General features: G+C 36.9%; 4 protein-coding genes and 1 long non-coding RNA gene across 5 annotated transcripts in view; 3 read left to right on the top strand and 2 right to left on the bottom strand.

Annotated features, from left to right (window-relative positions):
• The window catches only part of kcnf1a (potassium voltage-gated channel, subfamily F, member 1a), a 2,734-nt gene extending 1,138 nt beyond the window's left edge, over positions 1-1,596 (bottom strand). The window contains exons 1-2 of the mRNA XM_055186316.2: positions 1,488-1,596; positions 1-1,163 (exon numbers count right to left, since the gene is read on the bottom strand). The exon at positions 1-1,163 is cut by the window's left edge and continues 1,138 nt beyond it. Coding sequence (XP_055042291.2) covers positions 1-1,155 — 1,155 coding nt within the window. The 5' untranslated portion in view covers positions 1,156-1,163; positions 1,488-1,596. The remainder of the gene's footprint in view (positions 1,164-1,487) is intronic.
• A 600-nt stretch (positions 1,597-2,196) lies between these two features.
• On the bottom strand, positions 2,197-8,942 carry drc1 (dynein regulatory complex subunit 1 homolog (Chlamydomonas)). Its single transcript, XM_073856153.1, has 14 exons — positions 8,685-8,942; positions 8,443-8,530; positions 8,077-8,189; positions 7,513-7,696; positions 7,298-7,435; positions 7,064-7,150; positions 6,855-6,977; positions 6,576-6,715; positions 6,358-6,492; positions 5,074-5,428; positions 3,590-3,679; positions 3,077-3,510; positions 2,854-2,956; positions 2,197-2,388 (listed from the first exon to the last, which is right to left on the bottom strand). Exons 1-14 carry the CDS (start codon positions 8,813-8,815, stop codon positions 2,353-2,355), a joined length of 2,157 nt encoding a protein of 718 aa, XP_073712254.1. The 5' UTR covers positions 8,816-8,942; the 3' UTR covers positions 2,197-2,352.
• Positions 8,674-11,083, top strand: LOC129430091 (uncharacterized). The gene is made up of 3 exons (XR_008639391.2): positions 8,674-8,805; positions 10,103-10,167; positions 10,596-11,083. It is a non-coding gene; the product is annotated as an uncharacterized lncRNA (long non-coding RNA).
• A 2,034-nt stretch (positions 11,084-13,117) lies between these two features.
• On the top strand, positions 13,118-17,542 carry paplnb (papilin b, proteoglycan-like sulfated glycoprotein). Its single transcript, XM_073856151.1, has 13 exons — positions 13,118-13,178; positions 13,547-13,656; positions 13,995-14,055; positions 14,145-14,247; positions 14,649-14,779; positions 14,857-14,957; positions 15,071-15,272; positions 15,428-15,604; positions 15,688-15,838; positions 16,151-16,231; positions 16,384-16,525; positions 16,622-16,697; positions 16,805-17,542. Exons 1-13 carry the CDS (start codon positions 13,125-13,127, stop codon positions 17,090-17,092), a joined length of 1,677 nt encoding a protein of 558 aa, XP_073712252.1. The 5' UTR covers positions 13,118-13,124; the 3' UTR covers positions 17,093-17,542.
• A 239-nt stretch (positions 17,543-17,781) lies between these two features.
• On the top strand, positions 17,782-19,431 carry erh (ERH mRNA splicing and mitosis factor). Its single transcript, XM_073856152.1, has 4 exons — positions 17,782-17,936; positions 18,446-18,533; positions 18,630-18,750; positions 18,861-19,431. Exons 1-4 carry the CDS (start codon positions 17,934-17,936, stop codon positions 18,961-18,963), a joined length of 315 nt encoding a protein of 104 aa, XP_073712253.1. The 5' UTR covers positions 17,782-17,933; the 3' UTR covers positions 18,964-19,431.
• Positions 19,432-20,514: the final 1,083 nt, after the last annotated feature.

Below are 20,514 nucleotides of genomic sequence, written 5' to 3'. Positions count from 1 at the left end.
GGCGTTACACCTCCCCAGCGTAGTTTTTGGGTAGATGTCTCCATAACCCACAGTAGTCATTGTAATGATAGCCCACCAGAAGGACTGCGGGATGCTGGTGAACATGGTCTCCGGGTGGCTTTGCTCCAACGTGTACCCCAGCGCGGAAAACAAAAAAATCCCGATGCCCATGTACATCAGCAGGAGTCCCAGCTCCTTCAAGCTGCTCTTAAGCGCGTAGGTTAAAGTTTGGAGACCTGAGGAGTGGCGCGCCAGTTTGAATATGCGCGCAATGCGCATGATGCGCAACGCTTGCACCGCTTGCTGCACGTTGGCCAGCTCCATCATAGCGGTGCCCAGATGCGTAAGAATCAACACCACGTAGAAAGGCATGATGGCCAGAAAGTCTACTATATTCATGAAGGAGAGCATAAAGCGCACCTTGTTGGAAGAAGAGACGAAACGCAAAATGTATTCCACGGTGAACCAAATGATGCAAGCCGTCTCTATGGCCTCAAGGCTCGGGTGTTCCACGAACTGTCCATCGGCATTCTGCACCTGCAGTTCAGGGATGGTACCCACGCACATGACCACGGAGGAAAATAAGATAAAGACAAATGAAACGATGGCGATTACGCGCGCTGGCATTGATGACTCCGGTTTCTCCATGAGCTTCCACAGGAACACTTGGCACCTCTGGACTCTGGTTGTCTGTGCATCGCCCTCCTGGTCATCCAGGATGGATTTGACCTTCTCCGCAATTTCTGCCAGTTCACTTTCCACCTCGTTTAAGTTACTTTTACAACATTCGTCCAGATAATCCGGATCGATTCCCCAGAAGTCCATCTCTCTCATGAAACACATAGGGCAGACGCCTCTTTTCATATGAATCTCTCCGTAGTAATACAGATCCATGATGCATCTGAACGCGTCCGGATCTCTGTCAAAGTAAAACTCTCGCTTGCATGCGTCGTAGTCATCGCAGAGCGCGGAGAGATCCTGCGCGGAGTCCGTGGATCTATTCGCCAGCTCCGCCAAACGCGTCTCGGGATATCGGCTCAGCATGTCTCCATACAAAACGTGCTTGACACCGCCGATATTTACCGCGATCTCCGTCTCCTCACTCCCTTCTGAACTGTTACAGTCACCGAAACGTATTCTGGGTAACTCCCACATTTCTGATACTGTACAATACAAAGTTTTATAAAGTGAGAAGCAAAAAGTAAACAAAGTTTACAGTAGGCTACAGTATAAAAGGCCATAGATTATGAAACAATTACTAGTTATTTAAGACAAGGTTAAACTTTGCATATACATTGAGATAATTTTTTTTACATGATTTAAACAATGAACTTCTGACGTGCATTTACCTCATGTACGACAAGGTTTTATAAAGACGATTTAACAGTTATTTAATAAGTCTTTTAGTTAAACAAGATGCTCTCATACATTAATAAAAAATAAAATTATTATATAAAAACATAAAAATCAGTTTTTATCCAACTTACTGATGTTTGACACAACCTATGAAGAAAGTCTCAAAAGCTTCTCAGTTCAGCCGCATGATGTCCGCGCGGACAGAGGAATAATAACGGTAGGTTAGGGTGCGCGAGAGAGAGAGAGAGAGAGAGAGAGAGAGAGAGAGAGAGAGAGAGAGAGAGAGAGAGAGAGAGAGAGAGAGATAGAGAGAGAGAGAGAGAGAGAGAGAGAGAGGCGCAGGCGTGATGGGAGGGGTGAAGAGTTATAATTTATGTTTTTAGAACAGGCTATATTTTATGCAGTCATAAAACTCGTAGGCTTACAGTAGCCAATTACAGAGATTATAATCAATAACTGTAAATATAAAAATAGTGGACATTTTTATTTAGGTATTTTTACAATCTTTTTTATATTTTTGAGGGAAGTAGGCAAATTTATCTTTGGTCAAAAACTGCTTTCTCTACTAAATACGAACAGATGATCCACTTCTATTAGCAACTCGTACCTGTGGCATTGCCAGTGGTCATAAACAGCGCTGCTATTAATGTTAAAATATCTCCCTCTAGTGTTAACAATAGGAATTGCAATACAGTAAGTGCTAATATACTGTAAAACTAGCAAATGAATGACATTTTCCAGTCCATAATCTATAAGAAGAATTAGATGTTTATTCTTATTTATTATATAAGTAAAAGCTTACTCATCAAAAATTAACGTTATAAAATAAACATTGAGTCATTCTTTTGAAGCAATTTTATTGTTTATTACATTCATATAACTTTCAAATTCTATTGTAGTCGAAATACATAGTTTTCGTTAATATAGATTACAGTTATAGATTTTTTTTCTTCTTCAAAATTATTAAAGAGATTATTCATTTCCCAAGAAACTGTCTCATCTGGGTGGGTGGCTCTCCAGCTCAGCACTGACCTATCAAAAGACAAACAGATATTTTTAAAGGGGACATATCATAAAAATCTGACTTTTTCCATGTTTAAGTGCTATAATTTTGTCCCCAGTGCTTTGATCAACCTAGAAAATATGATAAAGATCAACCCAGTAACTTAGTTTTGGTAAACCATTCTATGCAAGCATGTGAAAAAATAGGTAATTGAAATGTTCCTCCCCTTGTGATGTCAGAAGGGGATAATTCCACCCACTAATCTGCACTATCCAACCACGCCACTGCCATGAAGTGCAGAGATCAACTCATTTGCATTTAAAAGGACACACCCAAATCGGCACATTTTTCATTATATGGTATTTTGAGCTAAACTTCACATGCATACTCTGGAGACACTAAAGATTTATTTTACATCATAAAAAGTATTGTGAAATGACCCCTTTAGATGTACAGCCAAACTGAACCTACATGCAATAAGCACGCACACTTACCTTGGAGGTTGTGTATTGGTGGAGTAAATGCCTAAGCTCGGTATTCTGTTGCTTTATAGTCTGTGTTTCTACTAGGAGCTCAGACCGTTCAGCTAGTACGGTACTACAAAGAAAATATAATTGTTATACTTCAAAAGCAGTCTAAGAATAGAGAGAAAGCCAGATTTAGAAGTAAAATCAAAGGTGCGATATTCTAATGATCGACTACAAATTGTGCACTTACTGGTACTTGTTGAGAGCTGTATCCAGTGCAGCCCACAGCTTGAGTTTGGACTCTGGAATGATATTAGCCAGGCTTTCCCAATACGCAGCATCTTCAATGTCATCTCTCATATTCAACTCCAAAGCACTGTTCTGATGTGAGGCCAAACCTTTGCGGGGTCTGCAGTATTGGGCAGTAAAATCTTTCAGAGCCACTAGTACTTCATTTGGATGGATAAGGTCCACTGATTCAGCCTGATCACCGTTATCCACCTCTGCCTGGGAAACAGAGGTACAGTCTGTGTTTACTTTTACATTAAGAGGAGCACCAACAAAAAGTAATGCGATGGTGAATCTGTTCACATTTACCTCCATCTGATCTCCATCTTGCTGTCTGTACTTCATAAAAAACTCTGTCATTCTGTACATATCCTCCTCACTCTCAATCCCCATTACCTGCATTAATGCAAAAAACATGAGATTCTCAGTTGTAACTGTTAGCTAGCATCACTTTAGTCAGTTTAGTTTAACTTACTGAGAAAACAGCATCCAGCTTTATAAGGGACTGCTCATTCTTCTCCAGAAGGGACAGCAGCTTAAGCAGTTTGCTATCTACAAGAAAGCCCTGAAAGACAAGTAGAGAAAAAACAAAAAACCTTGAAAACACTTTTTAGTCTTTTTAGTATAGTACTTTACAGAATGCATATGTTAAAAATACACTGAACAAAATAATACGTTGGATTTACTAAAAATATTAAAATACAATGCATAATTTTTGCATCCACTTTTTAAAAGTAAATTTTACATGGAATTTTAAGCAATTGCTTAAAAGCCAATTTTAAGCTTAAATTGCTTAAATGTTAAATTTACTTTAAAAAGTGGATGCAAAAATGATGCATTATATTTTTAAGTAGCCTATTATTTTTAGTCCACTGCCTAGATAGTTATATTTACTCAAATATTTCAAGTATTTTCAAAGAAAAATTATAAATTTATTTTCCTTCTTACAAATTTTACATAATAAAATTTAGTTGAATTTACTAAATGATGTGTTCATTTAGAATTACTCACCTTTTTGTGTTATTTTTACCAAAATTTAGTTAAAAAACAAGATTTTTTTTTTTTATAGAATTTACTCATTTATTTAGTTACATTTACTAAGCCACAAAATATTTTTTTGCAGAAAATATTTAGTGAATAGCTTTAAAGGATTAGTCAATTTTCTTAAAAAAAAAATCCAGATAATTTACTCACCACCATGTCATCCAAAATGTTCAGTGGAAAAGAAATTCTGTTTTTTGAGGAAAACATTCCAGGATTTTTCTCATTTTAATGGACTTCAATGTACTTCAACACGTAACAGTTTTAATGCAGTTTAAAATTGCAGTTAAAGGACCCTAAACGGTCCCAAACGAGGCGTAAGGGTCTTATCTAGCGAAACTATTGTCATTTTGACAATAAAAATAAAAATATGCACTTTTAAACCATAACTTCTCGTCTATCTCTGGTCCTGTGACGCGCCAACGCGACCTCACGTAATTGCGTAATGAGGTAGAAAGGTCACGTGTTACATATATGAAACGCACATATGCGGACCATTTTAAACAATAAACTGACACAAAGACATTAATTAGTATCATTCTACATACAACAACGTCGGAACAGTCCTCTTCTCCACACTTGTAAACACTGGGGGGTAGTTTCGAATACGTCATCCGTGAACTCTTGACATGATGACGTATTGTGTGAGGTCGTTTCGCTAGATAAGACCCTTATGCTTAGTTTGGGATCATTTAGAGCCCTTTGAAACTGCAATTTTAAACTGCATTAAAACTGTTATGTGTTGGGGTCCATTAAAGTCCATTAAAATGAGAAAAATCCTGAAATGTTTTCCTCAAAAAACTGAATTTCTTCTCCACTGAACAAAGAAAGAGATCAACATTTTGGATGACATGGTGGTGAGTAAATTATCTGGATTTAAAAAAAAAATGGACTAATCCTTTAATCATTAAAACTCACCGTCTCATCACATAGCATCTCTAGGATGCTCTTCATTGTTGTCCTTGTAACTCTATCTCCAGTGCTTTGGAGATACTCAGATTCTTCCACTATATTTCCTGATTCCTCCTCCTGTGGCTCCTCCTTCAGGGCATCTGCAGCTGCCTGTCCAGCGGTTCTGAGGACTTGCTCTTCGCTTCCAAATGGGCCAGATCGCTCCATGAAAGAAAGCGGAGGTGATTCCCAGGCAAGACCCAACTGTTGCTCATGAATCAGTCTGTCCACCTCCAGTGCCTTATGTGCCAGGGCCTTAACCTCTGCTTCATTCATCAGCCATACCTTTTCATAGCGTTGCATATCCAGTGCTGAAAAGTGTCTGGCGACACAAACACACACACACAAACACAGGTTTTGCCCATTAGCAGGGCTAGACAAAGGCTTCCAGATGTTTTCAGTATAGCCCCAAATGTATTATAACCTTTCTCACTAAAATAATACAGTGCCACAATCTGTTTTAAAAAGCAGGCGTAATATCACACATAAAACCTATTTATTCTGCAAAACTATTCTATATATTCTGAGCCTTACGTTCTTCTAGGTCTTGTTTAGCTTTATTTTCAGTAATATTTATTGGGGACATTTCAAAAGACTTTATCAAGATGGAAAATAAATCTTTTGATATTTTTCCTATTTAAAACTTGACTCTTCTGTAGTTACATTGTGTACTAAGAACAACGGAAAATTAAAAGTTGCGATTTTCTATAGGCCGATATGGCTCCTCTCATTCTGCTGTAATAATCAAGGACTTTGCTGATGTAACATGGCTGCAGTAAGCGCATTGATATTACGCAGGGCCCCGAAAATAGTCCCCTGCTTTGAAAGTTACAAAGGGAACCTTTTTCAGGCACTGCGTAATATCTTTGAGCCTCCTGCAGCCATGTTACGGCAGCAAAGTCCTTGATTAATACACCAGAATGGGAGTATAGTTCCTAACCATATCTGCCTAAAAAATCGCACATTTTAATTTTCCGTCAGTCTTATTACACAATGTAACTATACAGAAGAGTCAAGTTTTAAATAGGAAAAATATAAAAACTCTTTAATTATTATTTGCGCAATGCTAATGGTCTAATCAGATTCAATTGATTATGCTAAGCTATGCTAACAGTGGTATCGCCAGACCCGGAGATCAGCTGAATGGATTCCAAAACTGTAAGAATCAAATGTTTTACTCAAGGGGAGCTGAGCATATTTTCAAAAAAAGTGGAGTGTCCCTTTAATGTCTTATGATGTAAGTGTGCTCACCTTGCTTTCTTCTGCATGTCTTTGTATTGTTGGTTGAGGCGTGCGTAGTCCCTGCTCAGTGATTGTTTCTCCAGTTTTAATTCCTTTTCATGCTCTGCACATTTAGACTTTAGGTTGTTGAGAGCATCTTGCATTCTGAAAAAGTAAATTCAGATTTCGTTAGTTAACTTAGTTAATGCGGTTGCACGACTGTATACCTTACTTAATGTGGTAAGTACCTAATGAGTTTTCTCTTTAGTTGGGATTTTAAGATCGCGTTTTCCTCTTCTCGTTTCTTTAAAGTCCTGAAATTGTCATCAAGTTTCTCCTGATTCAGATGGCAACTAAACTTCACCTCCTGTACCCTTTTCCTTAAATTCTACACAAATAAAAAGAAAGAAACCTTCGTTAAACCTCTCCCTAAAGTGTTAAAGTCTCTAATAAAATATATATATATATTTACAGTATATATATATGTAAGCAGTTTTTAAAGTTGTTTCAATATTGTGTGTATGTACCTGTACTTCTGTATCCAGTTTAATTTTCTCTATGTTGCATTCTTCACCTATTTGGACCCTCAGCTTCTGCAGCCGGTCCTCGTGTTCCTCCATGAGGCCTAAACTCTTGATCATGTTCTTCAGCTACAGACAAAAATAATTTTTAAATCTTTTAGCTATTTGTCAGAAGGACTTTTTTTGCCAATGTTTTTTCTTTACAAACAGTATACCTCTTTATCACGACGTTCCTTCATCTGTTGTTCCCATTTTTTTCTGTTTTTGGTTAGCAAAATACTCCTCTCATCACCAAAAGCGTTCTGTAATGGCAATATTCCAAAAGGAATTACATGAAGCAGTATACATTCCGAGGTCTGTCTTTATGGTGTAAATACTTAATTATACTAAACATATCAAAAAAAACTCTATGGTAAATATGATTTGAAGCTGCTAGGCCAGTACCACACCCCAATCTGGTGCAGCTTATCCCTGTATGCTTTTTTTAAACTTGTGATCTGTTCTTCCATCCTTTCGATCAGCAGGTCTATGTCCTTAGTCTGCTTTTTTAGGTCTTCGACATATCGATCATCGCTCGCTTTCAGCTCCTATATAAACAAAGACTCAAGTTGGCATTGATTTGATATGTTTTTGCATTGGTTGCAGGTTAAAGTGTTGTGTGCACCTGCTGTAGATCACTGATCAATTCATTCTTCTCATGTATAATCTGGTTGCAGAGGTCCTGCTGGTTGTTTAAAGCATCTCTCAGATTAAGTGGTGTCTGTTTCATTTTGGCATCTGTCCACTTGTAAGTGATCTCCTCAAACTTCTCCAAGCTGGACTTGGCCTTGCTTTCCAGCTTTTCTCTCCTTAACAAAGGCAAAGATGACAATGAATGCAAGGGTCATCAATTCGTTTGAACGGTACAATTTTCAAAAAAGCTTTGGGCTCTATTTGTGCCCTATCAATTGACTTTTGGTACACAATCAATTTATGTTTGTAACCAACCCGATCAAAGGCCCCATTGACTTCCATAGTAGGATAAAATAATACTATGGAAATCAATGGGGTTTGGTTACAAATATTCCTCAAAATATCTTCCTTTGTGTTCATTAAAACAATTTTTTTTAACAACATGATTGTGAGTAAATGATGACAGAATTTTCATTTCTTGGTGAACTATCCCTTTAACACCTTAAGTGTCTAGAAGAATTTGGACTAGGATCCCTGTAATGCCGAATGTGGATACCTCAGCCGATCTGCCTCCTCTTGCTCTGTTCTCCTGTTTGATTCTCTGGCATCTGCAGCTACACAAATGCTGGTCACCAGCTCCAAGCCATCACTTTGCAATTTTGCTATGTGCTGTGAAATAAGCAGAGGACTGTAACCAAATATAGCCTACCTCACACACTACATGCATATTTTAAATGCATTTTCAGGCATCATTTTAGACGTGTTTATTGGTGTCAGTCAATAACATTATGCAAAAAAATAAATAAAAAAATGGTGACTTAATGCAAGACTCCTAAATAAAGTTATTGAGAAATACATGATCTTGGGATGAAAATGTTTGGTAATTATTATGACATTATTATTGTATCTACTTGTATCTCACCTTTTCACATATCTCCACCTCCTTTAGACTTGTCCGTGTTTCCTCTTTGATTACCTCTTTTTCCTGGGAATCTCCTTCAAGCTCTTGTCTGCAACAACACATTGTCCATGTCCCACATGAAGAATACCATAACGTTAGTTTAATAAACTGTGGTAAAATTACTGAAAACTGTTTTGTTATTCAACCTTAATGTACTGTGGTTTACTATAGAATTTATTTCATACAAATACTAAAAAGCGTACCGTTTTTTGGCCTCATTCCGTGCGGTTATGCGCAGACGGCGCGCTTTGATTCTCTCCTCCTGGTTTTCAGGCTCAACAGATGGTCCAGCTTCATCTGTCTCATCGACTGGAAACGAATCGGGTTCGTTCATTTTGACTTGCGTTAATAAGTACAGTAGAAAGAGAAAAACAACACCAGAAAGAAAGTAGCAAAACTAAGCGCGTGCGTTGTTTACATTCGCGTTGCTATGATACAGTGGCCACTTCCGCTTGGCCTGTCACATCCACTCACTGATTACATGCGCATCTTATTGGTGTTCTCATCTCTTATCCACAGTCAACAGACATAATTGGGTAGATTTTTATTTGGACGGGAGTTTTTGGCTGGATTCGTTTTACCGTGTGCACCTGACTGCTTTCAGAGACTTAACTCTGTTTTCTACTTTAGTATGAATTAAACTGTGATACATTTAGTACTATACTTTAGTATATTATAGTAATTAGGCTTTACTACACTTACTACTACATTGTTAATGTATAGCTGTAATATTATTTAGTAGGCTACTAACTATAGTAAACAATAAAGTTGTAAATATTGAAACATACTTTTAAATTAATGATAATCTTCAAAACACTGTAATATCTAGAAACTTGACTACTAAATACTAAAGTATGCTACAGTATTTTTAATGTGGGAATGTAACACTTATTATTGTAGTTTCTTATACGACAAAAATTGATTTCTTTGGCCAAAATATGTTTTAAATAGATGTTAAATACATTTCGTAGTAAGTAAACTTAATTAAATATTTTTCTATTGAAAATGTTTAATTTTCTTATATTAACATATTTTTAAAAATGTATTCGAGGGCAACAAATACATTTCTAATTTTACAACCCATATAGCAAAAATATAGCCTATATAATTTTTTTTGCAAAAATATAAAGGTTTGCATAAAATGTATGAAATATGAGTATAAAATGTATAAGTAAGTATATAAAAATAAAATTATAAGTATTTATTTTGCAGTTGAAATATATTTAATTTTAACCTTTTCAAACTTGTTATGTTTACAGGTTTGTAACATACAACTTTTTTCAATGCGATGTAAAAATAAATGCTTTTTTAAAAATATACAAAAAATGGCAAAAAAAATTATTTGTAGACTTTGAAATATATTTAAAATTATATTTTAAAATATATATTTTTGCCGTATGGGTGTAATATGCTGTATTCTGTATTATTAACAATGGTTAATTAATAAACTATTGTTAATAATATAGTATACTTTAATATTTACAAAGGTAATGTTCGAACGGTTTTACAGTCTACTAACAGTCTGGGGCTACAGTAGCTATTTGTGTTGACATTATAATCACCTTACAGTGGCTTAAAGTTCAGGAGAGACACTAATCGGACGTTTGCCTTTGCCTGACAGGACATAAAATCATGGATCCTTCATCTTGATGAACTAATGAAGAAACAGACCGATCTGTCTACACTGTAGGGATAGTTAATTTGTTTATGTGTTTAAATCCATTCATCTAGTTACAGAGACTAGAGAATGGCAGTTTGTCCTTCAGTGGTCTCAGTCATCATGGGTTACCATCCAGGTTACTATCCTTGTCTTTTCTACATCCCGTCGCACAAGACGTCACACCCCTAATTGTTTATGTAAAATCTAACTCCTAATTTAAAACCAGTTGAGAACTACTCCTTTATTTTTTACATATGCATGTAGAGTTTGTCTAGAAAAAGAGGAAAAAAACTGTGCAGAAAACAGAGATAAAGGAAGAAAAACAAGGAGCGGATTCAGCAAACTGGATTTGTCTTTTAGGAGTTCACAAGTGACACTAAAAAAGAAGAGAGAATTGTAATCTGTATTTATATGTCTGAACTTCTACATCAACTTTCTTCTTGTCTATTATAAGCTTTATAATCATCTAAAGCACATGAGATACCTAAACACAAGAGCAAGACAGACAAGAGGATGTCACAACAGCAGGAGAAGCTGGAGTATTTGATGAGGAGCATGGAGGTCCTGCTGAGAGACGTGGAGCTGCTACGTGGACGTTGTGGCCATAACAACCTGGAGCTGAGTCGCCTGATCACTGAACTCCGCATGGAAAACAGAATCCTGAAAGACAAATACAACAGCCTTACCCAGGAGCTGCAGAAGGCCTTCAAGACCATTGAGGACTTTCGGGGAACAAATCATGCACTAGACTCTAAAGAGAGACAGGCTGATAAACTCAACCGACAGCTCTGATAAAATTGCAGAGAGAAAAACACTAAATTATAATCTAGAAGAAAGAACCAAGAACGTATGAGCAATAAATAGTTGTTTCATTTAGCAAACCAGCAAAATGTTTACTCTTTTCAGGGATAGTAATCTAGGAAGGACATAATTATAGTTGCACATGAACAAAAACGGCATGTTTGTTATATAGTGCACTTTTGATTGTTGTTCTGTTTTATCATGTGTTATGTGGTAAAGCTGGCACAATGATTCTTGTTTTTGTTGAATTTTCCTTCAAAATGACAGCACTGTCTGTCTCATTTTGGTTGCTGAAAAGGAAAAGCACCTTAAATAGCACCTTAAATAGCAGATTGGAGCCTTGGGTGTCACATAATGCCTGCACCCTATGATTTAATACTGTTTAGTGGCAGTGCTAAAAGGAACATCTGTGGCCAGAACATTGACACAATAACTCATTCTGACTAAAGGAGATCTTCACACATCACATATGTACATTTTTATATAATTTCAATGGTTTGCCTGCGCATTCAGATCTTAATAATTAATGGTAAACAAACTTGGCTTGCTGTCCTCGAAGGGAGCTCTGCAGCTGAGCTCTGAACCTTCAGAAAGAGCGAACCTGAGGCCGGGGCTCGAGCCCCATGTTCAACCCCCCCCCCCCCCCCCCCCTTTCAACAGAATTGCACAGAGGAAGAAAGAGAGCAGTGAAGGAGGAGAAGGGATGCCGGAAAAGCCTGCAGCTGGACCCGAAGGCCGGAAGGCTGCCTTATATACGCCCATAATGATGATTGACAGACCTGAATGTTTAGGCTCCTCGAACCTACGTTTAAAGTTATAGGGCTCTGTCCTGAGAAAAGAAAAAGGGATTTAATAGTACTGTATTGAACTTCATGGTCCAAGGTGTCATTGCCGTTCACTACCCGATAGTATTTATATATATATAAATATATATGTATCTCTCTCAGGGGGTTTTCTCCTCCTAGGAGTTTTCCACCTGGACTAGCCAGGAGGGTTTTTCTCCTAGGGGGTTTTTCATCCCCTGGAGAGTCCGCCAACATAATACTTTATTGTATACGTTACATTATTACTACACTCGCTTTTCTATGCTTTTTCCTTAAAATATTAACGTAAAGCTGCTTTGAAACAATTAAAAATTGTGAAAAGCTCTATATAAATAAAATTGAATTGAAATTTTTTTTTTGACTATAGCTAGTGTGCACTGCTCAGGGTTTTCCTCATCTTTCCATATTTACACTTGTAAATGTGATTTTTAAATTCCACTACAACATTACAAAAGTTTTTTTAATCATACTGTATGTAATGTGTCCATCTATAGATCTTTGTTCCAGAACACTGAAATAAATTTAAAAAAAAGGTCAGAATAAAAAAATGTTTTGTTGAACTTAACAAAATATCCACTCTCTAAAAAACAATGATAATCTGTTCTAAATAACTGGATATATTCCTTAAAAAGCCTACTGTCATTTTTATACAGTAATTATGGATTCTGGACTTTTAAGAGGGGTTGATTGTAATCTGATATGAGTGGTGTGTAGGCAAGTCCAAAGAGTCCTGAGTATTTAGTCCAAAGTGAATGGACATCAGTATCTTTACTCCCTCACTGTGACTGGATGAACACTGGGAAGGTAAGAGAATTCATCACACAATTAAAATACCAACATTTTATTATAGAGCTGCCGAAAAATTAAGAGACCACTCCAGTTTTGATTTAATCATAATTTCTAGATCCAATGTCTGTTGAATTTCAACAAAAGCAAACCTCGGGAGTGACATAAAGTCATCCAACAGCAAATGTAAAAGACGAGCATGACAAGACCAATGAAAGATGTGACTAAAAATCTGGGTTTATTTTCCTAAAATACATGTAAAACATTAATATTTTTTTGTTTGTTGAAAAATTCATTTGAACTTCTCTGCAGTATTGAACATCAGAACACGCTGCATTTATTTTTACATTTTGACTATGTTTTCCCCATTTCAATTATCAGTAAATAAATGCAAGTAAAAAACAAACATTTTACTAAGAATATGGCAGAAATGTTAATGTAAATATAATTTTAAACACATTCCTTATGAATAGTAAATCTAGAAAAACTGAAATGGTCTCTTAATTTTTTCTGCGGCTGTATATTTTTTATGTTTTAGAAATAAAATGTGAAAAATTATTGTCTTTGTGTAGATGATGATCCCTTATTTTCTTTGGATGTACTGCTTGGTTTATGAAGTTCTCAGTGTGAGTAACACAACCAAAACATAAAAAACTTTCTGTCCCAAAATATAAAAGTTTCTCTGTTGTGGTCAGGAATTAAAATAATTATTTTTAGAAATTAGTCTGGATTTGTGTTATTAGAATTTGATCCAAGTCATCCATAACCTTTGTGTAATTAAATTGCAATTAAAAAAAAAATCACATTCAGACATATCTCTATGTACCTTTTACTAGATTGTTGCATGTTTACAGGATTAATAAAATGTGGTTTTGTCAATGTCACATTGACATTTGTCTTAGTTGGCAATTTATCATACAGTGTTAGATTAGATATTATAAGAAACAATAAAGGATAATAGAAGAAAATGGTAATGTGGCGTCTTTTGTTGTAGATTGGCCATCCAAGTAATGATTACTGGGGAGAATATGGACTGTATGGAGCCTGCAGTCGCACCTGTGGCACGGGGGTCGCTGTGAGAACCAGGATCTGTAACACCATGAGGTTGGTAAATGTGTTTTTTATTTCATGTTTTCTTTCTACCCTATTATAATAATAATAACCTTTATTAAGGCCAGTCTCTTGGTCCATAAAAACAACAACAACAGGTATACACACAAAAACACATACCTTTACATTTACTTACAGTATATATGTACATATATACTAAAACGCCAATGATTCCACATCCTTGAAAAAACCTGACTGAACTCTGTGCTAGGTTCGTCAATAATAAAATAATACTGCTAGAAGAGTCCAATAGCCTACACATACATTTATGCATGATATTTCGTGTTACAGCAACACCTATCTTCTTCTTAACTCTGTTTTTTGATACTAAGGACGGATGGTGGACACAATTGTATAGGGCCATCCAAATCCTACAAACTCTGTAACACACAGGTAAACAACATAATACTTTACAAAACAAACACAGAATTAAAAATAAAACAATGTTGATTGCAGTGCCCTAAATTTTGTTTACCATTAAGGACTGCCCTGGTGGCTCTAAAGATTTCCGTGAAGAACAGTGTTCCCTGTTTGACCGAACGGAATTCCAGGGAAAAAGTTACACCTGGCGGCCATATTACGGAGGTGAAAAATGACAATTAACTTTTATTAAATAGTATTTTTTATTATACGGTCCTGAGGGAGTCTTTTATGCTCAACTGTTAAATGAGCATGGCGTTAACAACACCAAAGTAATGGGTTTAATTCCCATAGAATGCATGGACCGCCCTAATGGTTTTTGGCAAATGCATAAATGTAAAGTAGGTTGCTATAAAGACTCCATAATGATCTCACAATGACTTTAATTGGAGCTTTAATTTGTGGAGCACATAATGTAAACCTATAATTAGATGTAATGGTTAAGCAAGAACGTTCCGGGTGCTTTCATTTCTTGCTATGGCTAAAAGCTTTCCTCAGGTGGTTTAGTAGTATGATGGGGCTTTTCATGTAGTCACATGATCTGATTACTGTACATTTTGCTCCAGCTTCAAATCCGTGCGAGTTGGTGTGTGTGCCCAGGGGCCAAAACTTTTACTACCGGCACCGAGCAGCTGTGGTGGATGGTACACCATGCTATCCGGGCCGCAGAGACGTTTGTGTGGCGGGTGTCTGCAAAGTATGTGGAAGCTGGCTATAACACAAAACCACACACACAAACACTTTATTCTAACACACCCATGTATTTGCTAAAAGGCGGTGAGACATGGAGAGATTGTGGATTTTGAGGATCACTCTTTTCCTGTCACCTCCAGACATGGCTCTGAGGTATCTAACCACATAATGGACACCTACAAGTAAACCATATATTACTGCGTAAACATAGATTAATGAGACGCATGGATGAGATACATTAAACACTGTTGAGTTTACTTTTAGACTTTTAGTCTGATGTTGCGTGTGTTTGTAGGTACGCATATGGGTCGTATTCAAAGTGCTCGGTTCACTGTGGTCAAGGCGTGCAAACCCGTACTGTTCATTGTATTAATGAGGGAACATCGGCTGTGGTAGATGACTCCCATTGTATTGCACAAGGCCTCAGGAGACCAACTTCCCAGCAAGTCTGCAACCAGCCTCCCTGTGTCGAGTACAGTGTCAGCCCCTTTGGTGATGTATGTAACTATTATATTCAAACTTCATTCATGCACACACAGAACAGAACAATATGTTTTTTGCAAAAGATAGTCTTTAATAGACGTCTTATTGGTGGAGCATTTTAATAGCAGCACATGACCCCTTTAACCAACATTTCCAATCTTTCCTCCAGTGTTCAGTCACGTGTGGCAAGGGACAGCAGACTCGAGAGGTCTTTTGCATTGGGGACAAAGGGCAGCGCATCCCTGAGCACCACTGCAATGGCCTCGCGCGCCCACATGACATCACATCCTGTCAGAGACCTGCTTGCCAGCAAGTTTTCAGATACTACACCAATGACTTCAGCCTGGTGAGGAAAGAAAGAAGGTGAAGGAAGTGAATAGTTTGATGAAGCTGATCAGTATTAAATCTGTGTGTTGTCATGTCTCTCAGTGTACTCGTAGCTGTGGAACCGGCACTCGGAAGCGCAGGGTGGTGTGCATGGATTTGGATCACAATCAGTATGCAGATGAAGCATGCGCTTCTCTTAGCAAACCGCACACTGTGGAGAACTGCAACACACAGGCTTGTCCAAGGGCCCAAAGTGAGTTTAACCGTGAGTTTTTCCTGGCAATACATATTTTTGTAAACCAACAGTTTCCAGTAAAAATATGTCAACAATGTTAAGATACATTAACAAAATAACATTAAGACTATATTAACTTTGCAAGATTTATGCCTAAAAATTGTCAATGGGGTAAGGAAAAAACAAATTAAATATATATGATCTGAATTAAGCTGACCTTATCTGACACAGTTTTACATTTTAGATATTTATCTTTAAATAGCAACATATATTCAATGCATGTAAAACCTGACAGTATAAAATTGTTGCATCTGCTTTGCCTTGGTTTAGTGGTGCCCAGCATTCAGAACCCGAATGGTTACAAACGCACCTTGCACGGATTCGTGCCTCATACCCACGATGCACCCTCAGGTTAATAAGCTTCTGGCATAAGATGAATAGAAGTCATCAGAAATATGCAAATTATTTTCATTTTAAACTGCAATTAGTTTTCAATTCATGTACGCATCACTTATACTTTTTTATTTGTAAGTTCTGATCCTCTACATTTGCTCTTTGGGTAGTTAACAGACAAAGTGATCCATACCCTCCAGGGTTTGGCCCATCTTGTGCCCAGTCATATTTCGGCTGCTGCCCTGATGGTCACACCGCTGCCTCTGGCCCTCTGGGAGAAGGCTGTGCTCAACAAGACTGTCATAGGACCAGGTATATACAAGTATATACAAAGATAAGCATTTAAATTTGATCCACTTGCATTTTTATTTCATTATTGATGATGTGTGTTTGTATCTGTGATGATAGATATGGCTGCTGTCTGGATGAAATTACACCTGCCCAAGGTTTTAAAAGACAAGGATGTCCTGATCTCATTTCTAGGGTGCAATTGTTGTTTTTTTTGTCACTCTCATCTATGCTCACAATTTCATTAAATTGTATGAATAATCTCTCCAACGTGACCCTGTTTTGGTTTCTATTTGTTTTCAGGATCATAGTCCCGTCCGTATCGAGTCTGCTAGTGAGTGTGGTTTGGAAAGAGATGCCGGGTCCTGCTCTGATTGGACATCCCGTTTCTACTTTGATCGTTCTTCTGGCTCCTGCTCACATTTTTGGTATGGTGGTTGCCATGGCAATGGCAATAACTTTGTCTCCAAGGAAGAATGTGAGAGGAGATGCAAGGGTGCTGCCGGAGGTCTTGCCGCAAGGAAGCCCACGTTCAGGAAAGGGATCAAGAGGGTCACAGTTTATAAACTGAGATCACGTGCACATGCATAAGTGGAATTAAAGAGGGGTCATAAAATCCCCCCAAAAAGTCAAGCAAATTGATTACTAATGTATACAAGACAATATACACAATTAAAGGTGCACACAATACATTTTTTTCATAGATTTAGATTAAAATCCATGAAAATTAATTTAGATGCTTATTTTCAAGGATGCAGCATAATGCAAAAACAAAAGTGTTTACTTACTGATGCCACTGTAGTAGGAATGCCCTATTTATGGTAGACCTGATTAATTGATTTTATAGGGCAACGTGTCAAATCTACAGCAAGATCAATGACTTTACAAAATTCTTGAAAATACACACGAATTCATGAAAATACGAATACATCCAGAGTTTTATGTATTCTTTCAGTCAGAACCACATTTTGTTTATTGTTCTGTGCTTTTGTACTTTTGCTGCTTAACTTTATATTCTTGCTAATAAAGAGAAAACACAAACCAGGATCAGTGATTATTTTATTATATGGACATAAATGATGCTTAGAGTAGAAGAGTAGAATTTACTAAAATACATCTCTTGTATGTGTTTATCTTGCACACATTTGTTAATGTGCAAAAAAGTAAACATTAACAAAAAAATACTACCACAAATCGTACATCTTGTACCAGCCTTTATTCGTTCATGATTATCATACGTATTCCAAACTGGAATGACTTTTATCAACGTTTTAAAAAATTGTAATTCGACTCTTATTTTGAAAAGACTTTCTATCGACAACCGGAAGAGGATGTTTGCTGCACATTTACGCTCTTCTGTACCAGCGACCTGCGAGTGTCAGTTAGCGGTTAGCACAGAACATTTCGCGACTTCTACGTATCAAACAAAGATATGGTAAGTTTGGAAATGCTGTATTTTATTACTACGTGTGTTATTGTTGACATTTGTAATAGTATAAACATGGGTTTCATTGTCCGTTTGACGAATATTGTATCGAGCACACGCGCGCAGCTAGCAGATGTGTAGCAAAATGACGTCGAAAATACACGAATGTTTGAGTTCTCATGTTTGCCCTTAAATGCACTATAAAGCTAGTTTAATTTCGTTAAAACGTTAACTGTTTTGTTAAGATTGTGATTAAAATAAACGCTTTTTAATTTTTACGCCACGTAGTGTCATCTGGGTAAGTTTATGTGTGTGTAAGAAGCGTCAAGATTGTTTTGTTTTTGGGGGAGGGTTGGAGCCTCAACAGCTGTTTTTTTTATAGGGGTCTTATGTCAGATTCCGAATATAAATTAACCAATATTTCTGTTTGCCAGGTCTACTGGTTTGAATATTAGATTATGTTGTTATTAATTCGTTATTTGGTTTGTTCATGGTTGACTTTTTTACGTCCTGTTCAGTCTCACACGATTCTGCTGGTGCAGCCCACCAAGAGACCAGAAGGCAGGACATATGCAGACTACGAGTCTGTCAATGACTGCATGGAAGGTATGTTTTCCCCCTTTTTTCCATTTCAGTAGTACTAATATAGTCTAACAAGTGCATTAAATGTTTTAATACATGTTTATGTTTTTTTCTTTATAGGAGTGTGTAAGATGTATGAAGAGCATCTGAAGAGGATGAATCCTAACAGTCCTTCTATCACATACGACATAAGCCAGTTATTTGATTTTGTTGATGATCTTGCTGACCTCAGCTGTCTTGTGTAAGTATTGCAACTTTTACACCAGGATCTCATGGACTATAATTTCAGGAAATGCAAGTTATTATAGTTTGATCAATCTAGCAACTTAAGTTTTTTTTCTTTTTTTACAGGTACAGGGCAGACACACAAACCTACCAGCCCTACAACAAAGACTGGATCAAAGAAAAGATCTACGTGTTGCTGAGGCGTCAGGCCCAACAGGCAGGGAAATAGGAAGTGGGTGACTGAGATGCAAATGGGCTATTACTGATGCTAGACATTAACTTTATCTGAACTACGCCACATCACAGGACTAAAGCAGCCAGACCTAACGTTAATGTGGTGCCGCTTAGTTCAGTTTTTGTTGATTGCATGTCTGTTCAGTCAGTAAAGTAAATGTTAAAATATTTTGCCTTTTAAATTGCATTTTTGTAACAGAAGTTAGGGACATGGGATATTTATCAGACATGAGCCTATGATGGGTAAAATTGGGTACAGGATTTATTTTAGGCCCCTCTCAATCAATGAAGATGTGTTTTCTTGTGTTTTTTTTAAATGGTTGTTGAACCCAGTAAAGTATACTATTTACACATTGTTGAGTTGTCTCATTACCCAATTCCTGTACAAATTTTGTTGACCTTTTCTAGTTTGTGTATGTTTTCAGTGGCTATTAGTAAAAAAATAAAAAAAAATTTTCTCGGATGATTGACAATATCAGTGCAGTACTTCTTTTAAAAGCATTACAAATTGACTTAACACTTACTTGGCCTATTTTTATTGATACGTTTCTTCTGTAAACAGAACAAAGTATTATGCTACTGTAAGCTTTCATTACATCTCAGTTTGTAATGTAGATAACTAAATAATGAAACACAGTTAAACTTAACCTAAAGAAACTCACATGATTGTGTTCAGTAACTGCTTATGTGGATGCTTATTTTCTACCGACTGTTACAGTAATTAAAGCATACTTTTCTCATGCTGTTTGTGAAAACGTGCTAATGTTTATACAGAACATATGACCAATCTTTGTACTGTATACAACTTCTAGATTTCCAGAGCCTGTTTCAAAGCAGTGTTTAAACTGATAAAAGACACTTAAATGTTTTTCTGATAAAGTATAGAAAACACATGTTTCACCACACTCCTGCTATAAGGTTACACAAATACAGTATAGAACATTGCTAGACAATCCTGTTTTTCTGCCACAGGGTCAAATTTAATGAATTCTTTGCCGGTATTTCTGCTTTTCCGGCTATACCGGTTCAGCAACTTTCATGATCCCTTATTGTTTGTATGTGGAAAAATCATTATTGGTTTCTTCACGTTTCCCTAGAAAGCTCAAATGAGATGAAGCATGTACTAAAACTTGTTTGATTTAAGAAGTTGTTATTCCTGCGTTGATTGTAGATCTTGAGAGCAAGTGTATTTCATCATACAAGTGTCAAAAATACACATGGCAAATACTTAAAGGGATAATTCATCCAAAAATGAAAATTCTGTCATCATTTACTTGCCCTCATGTTATCGCAAACCTGTATTAATTTCTTTGTTCTGCTGAACACAAAGGAAGATGCTTGTAATGAAGCAGGAAACAGAAGCACCAAACTTTCAAAAAATATTCACACAGAGGGCTTTCCGGTAATTTTATGGGAACGTTACTAAGTCCTCTTTCCGGGAGCAATCCCAGAAAATTTACAGGACGTGTTTGCGTTCACACAGAAGCCTCTCTGCCAATTTTCCGGGTGATGTGGCATTCACACCAGATGCGGAAGAGGCGGCAAG

This window comes from Misgurnus anguillicaudatus, chromosome 18 (genome assembly GCF_027580225.2).
Source record: "Misgurnus anguillicaudatus chromosome 18, ASM2758022v2, whole genome shotgun sequence".
NCBI lineage: Eukaryota > Metazoa > Chordata > Actinopteri > Cypriniformes > Cobitidae > Misgurnus > Misgurnus anguillicaudatus.
The sequence above is the reverse complement of the archived record's forward strand: the minus strand, read 5'-3'. Positions and strand labels throughout refer to the sequence as shown.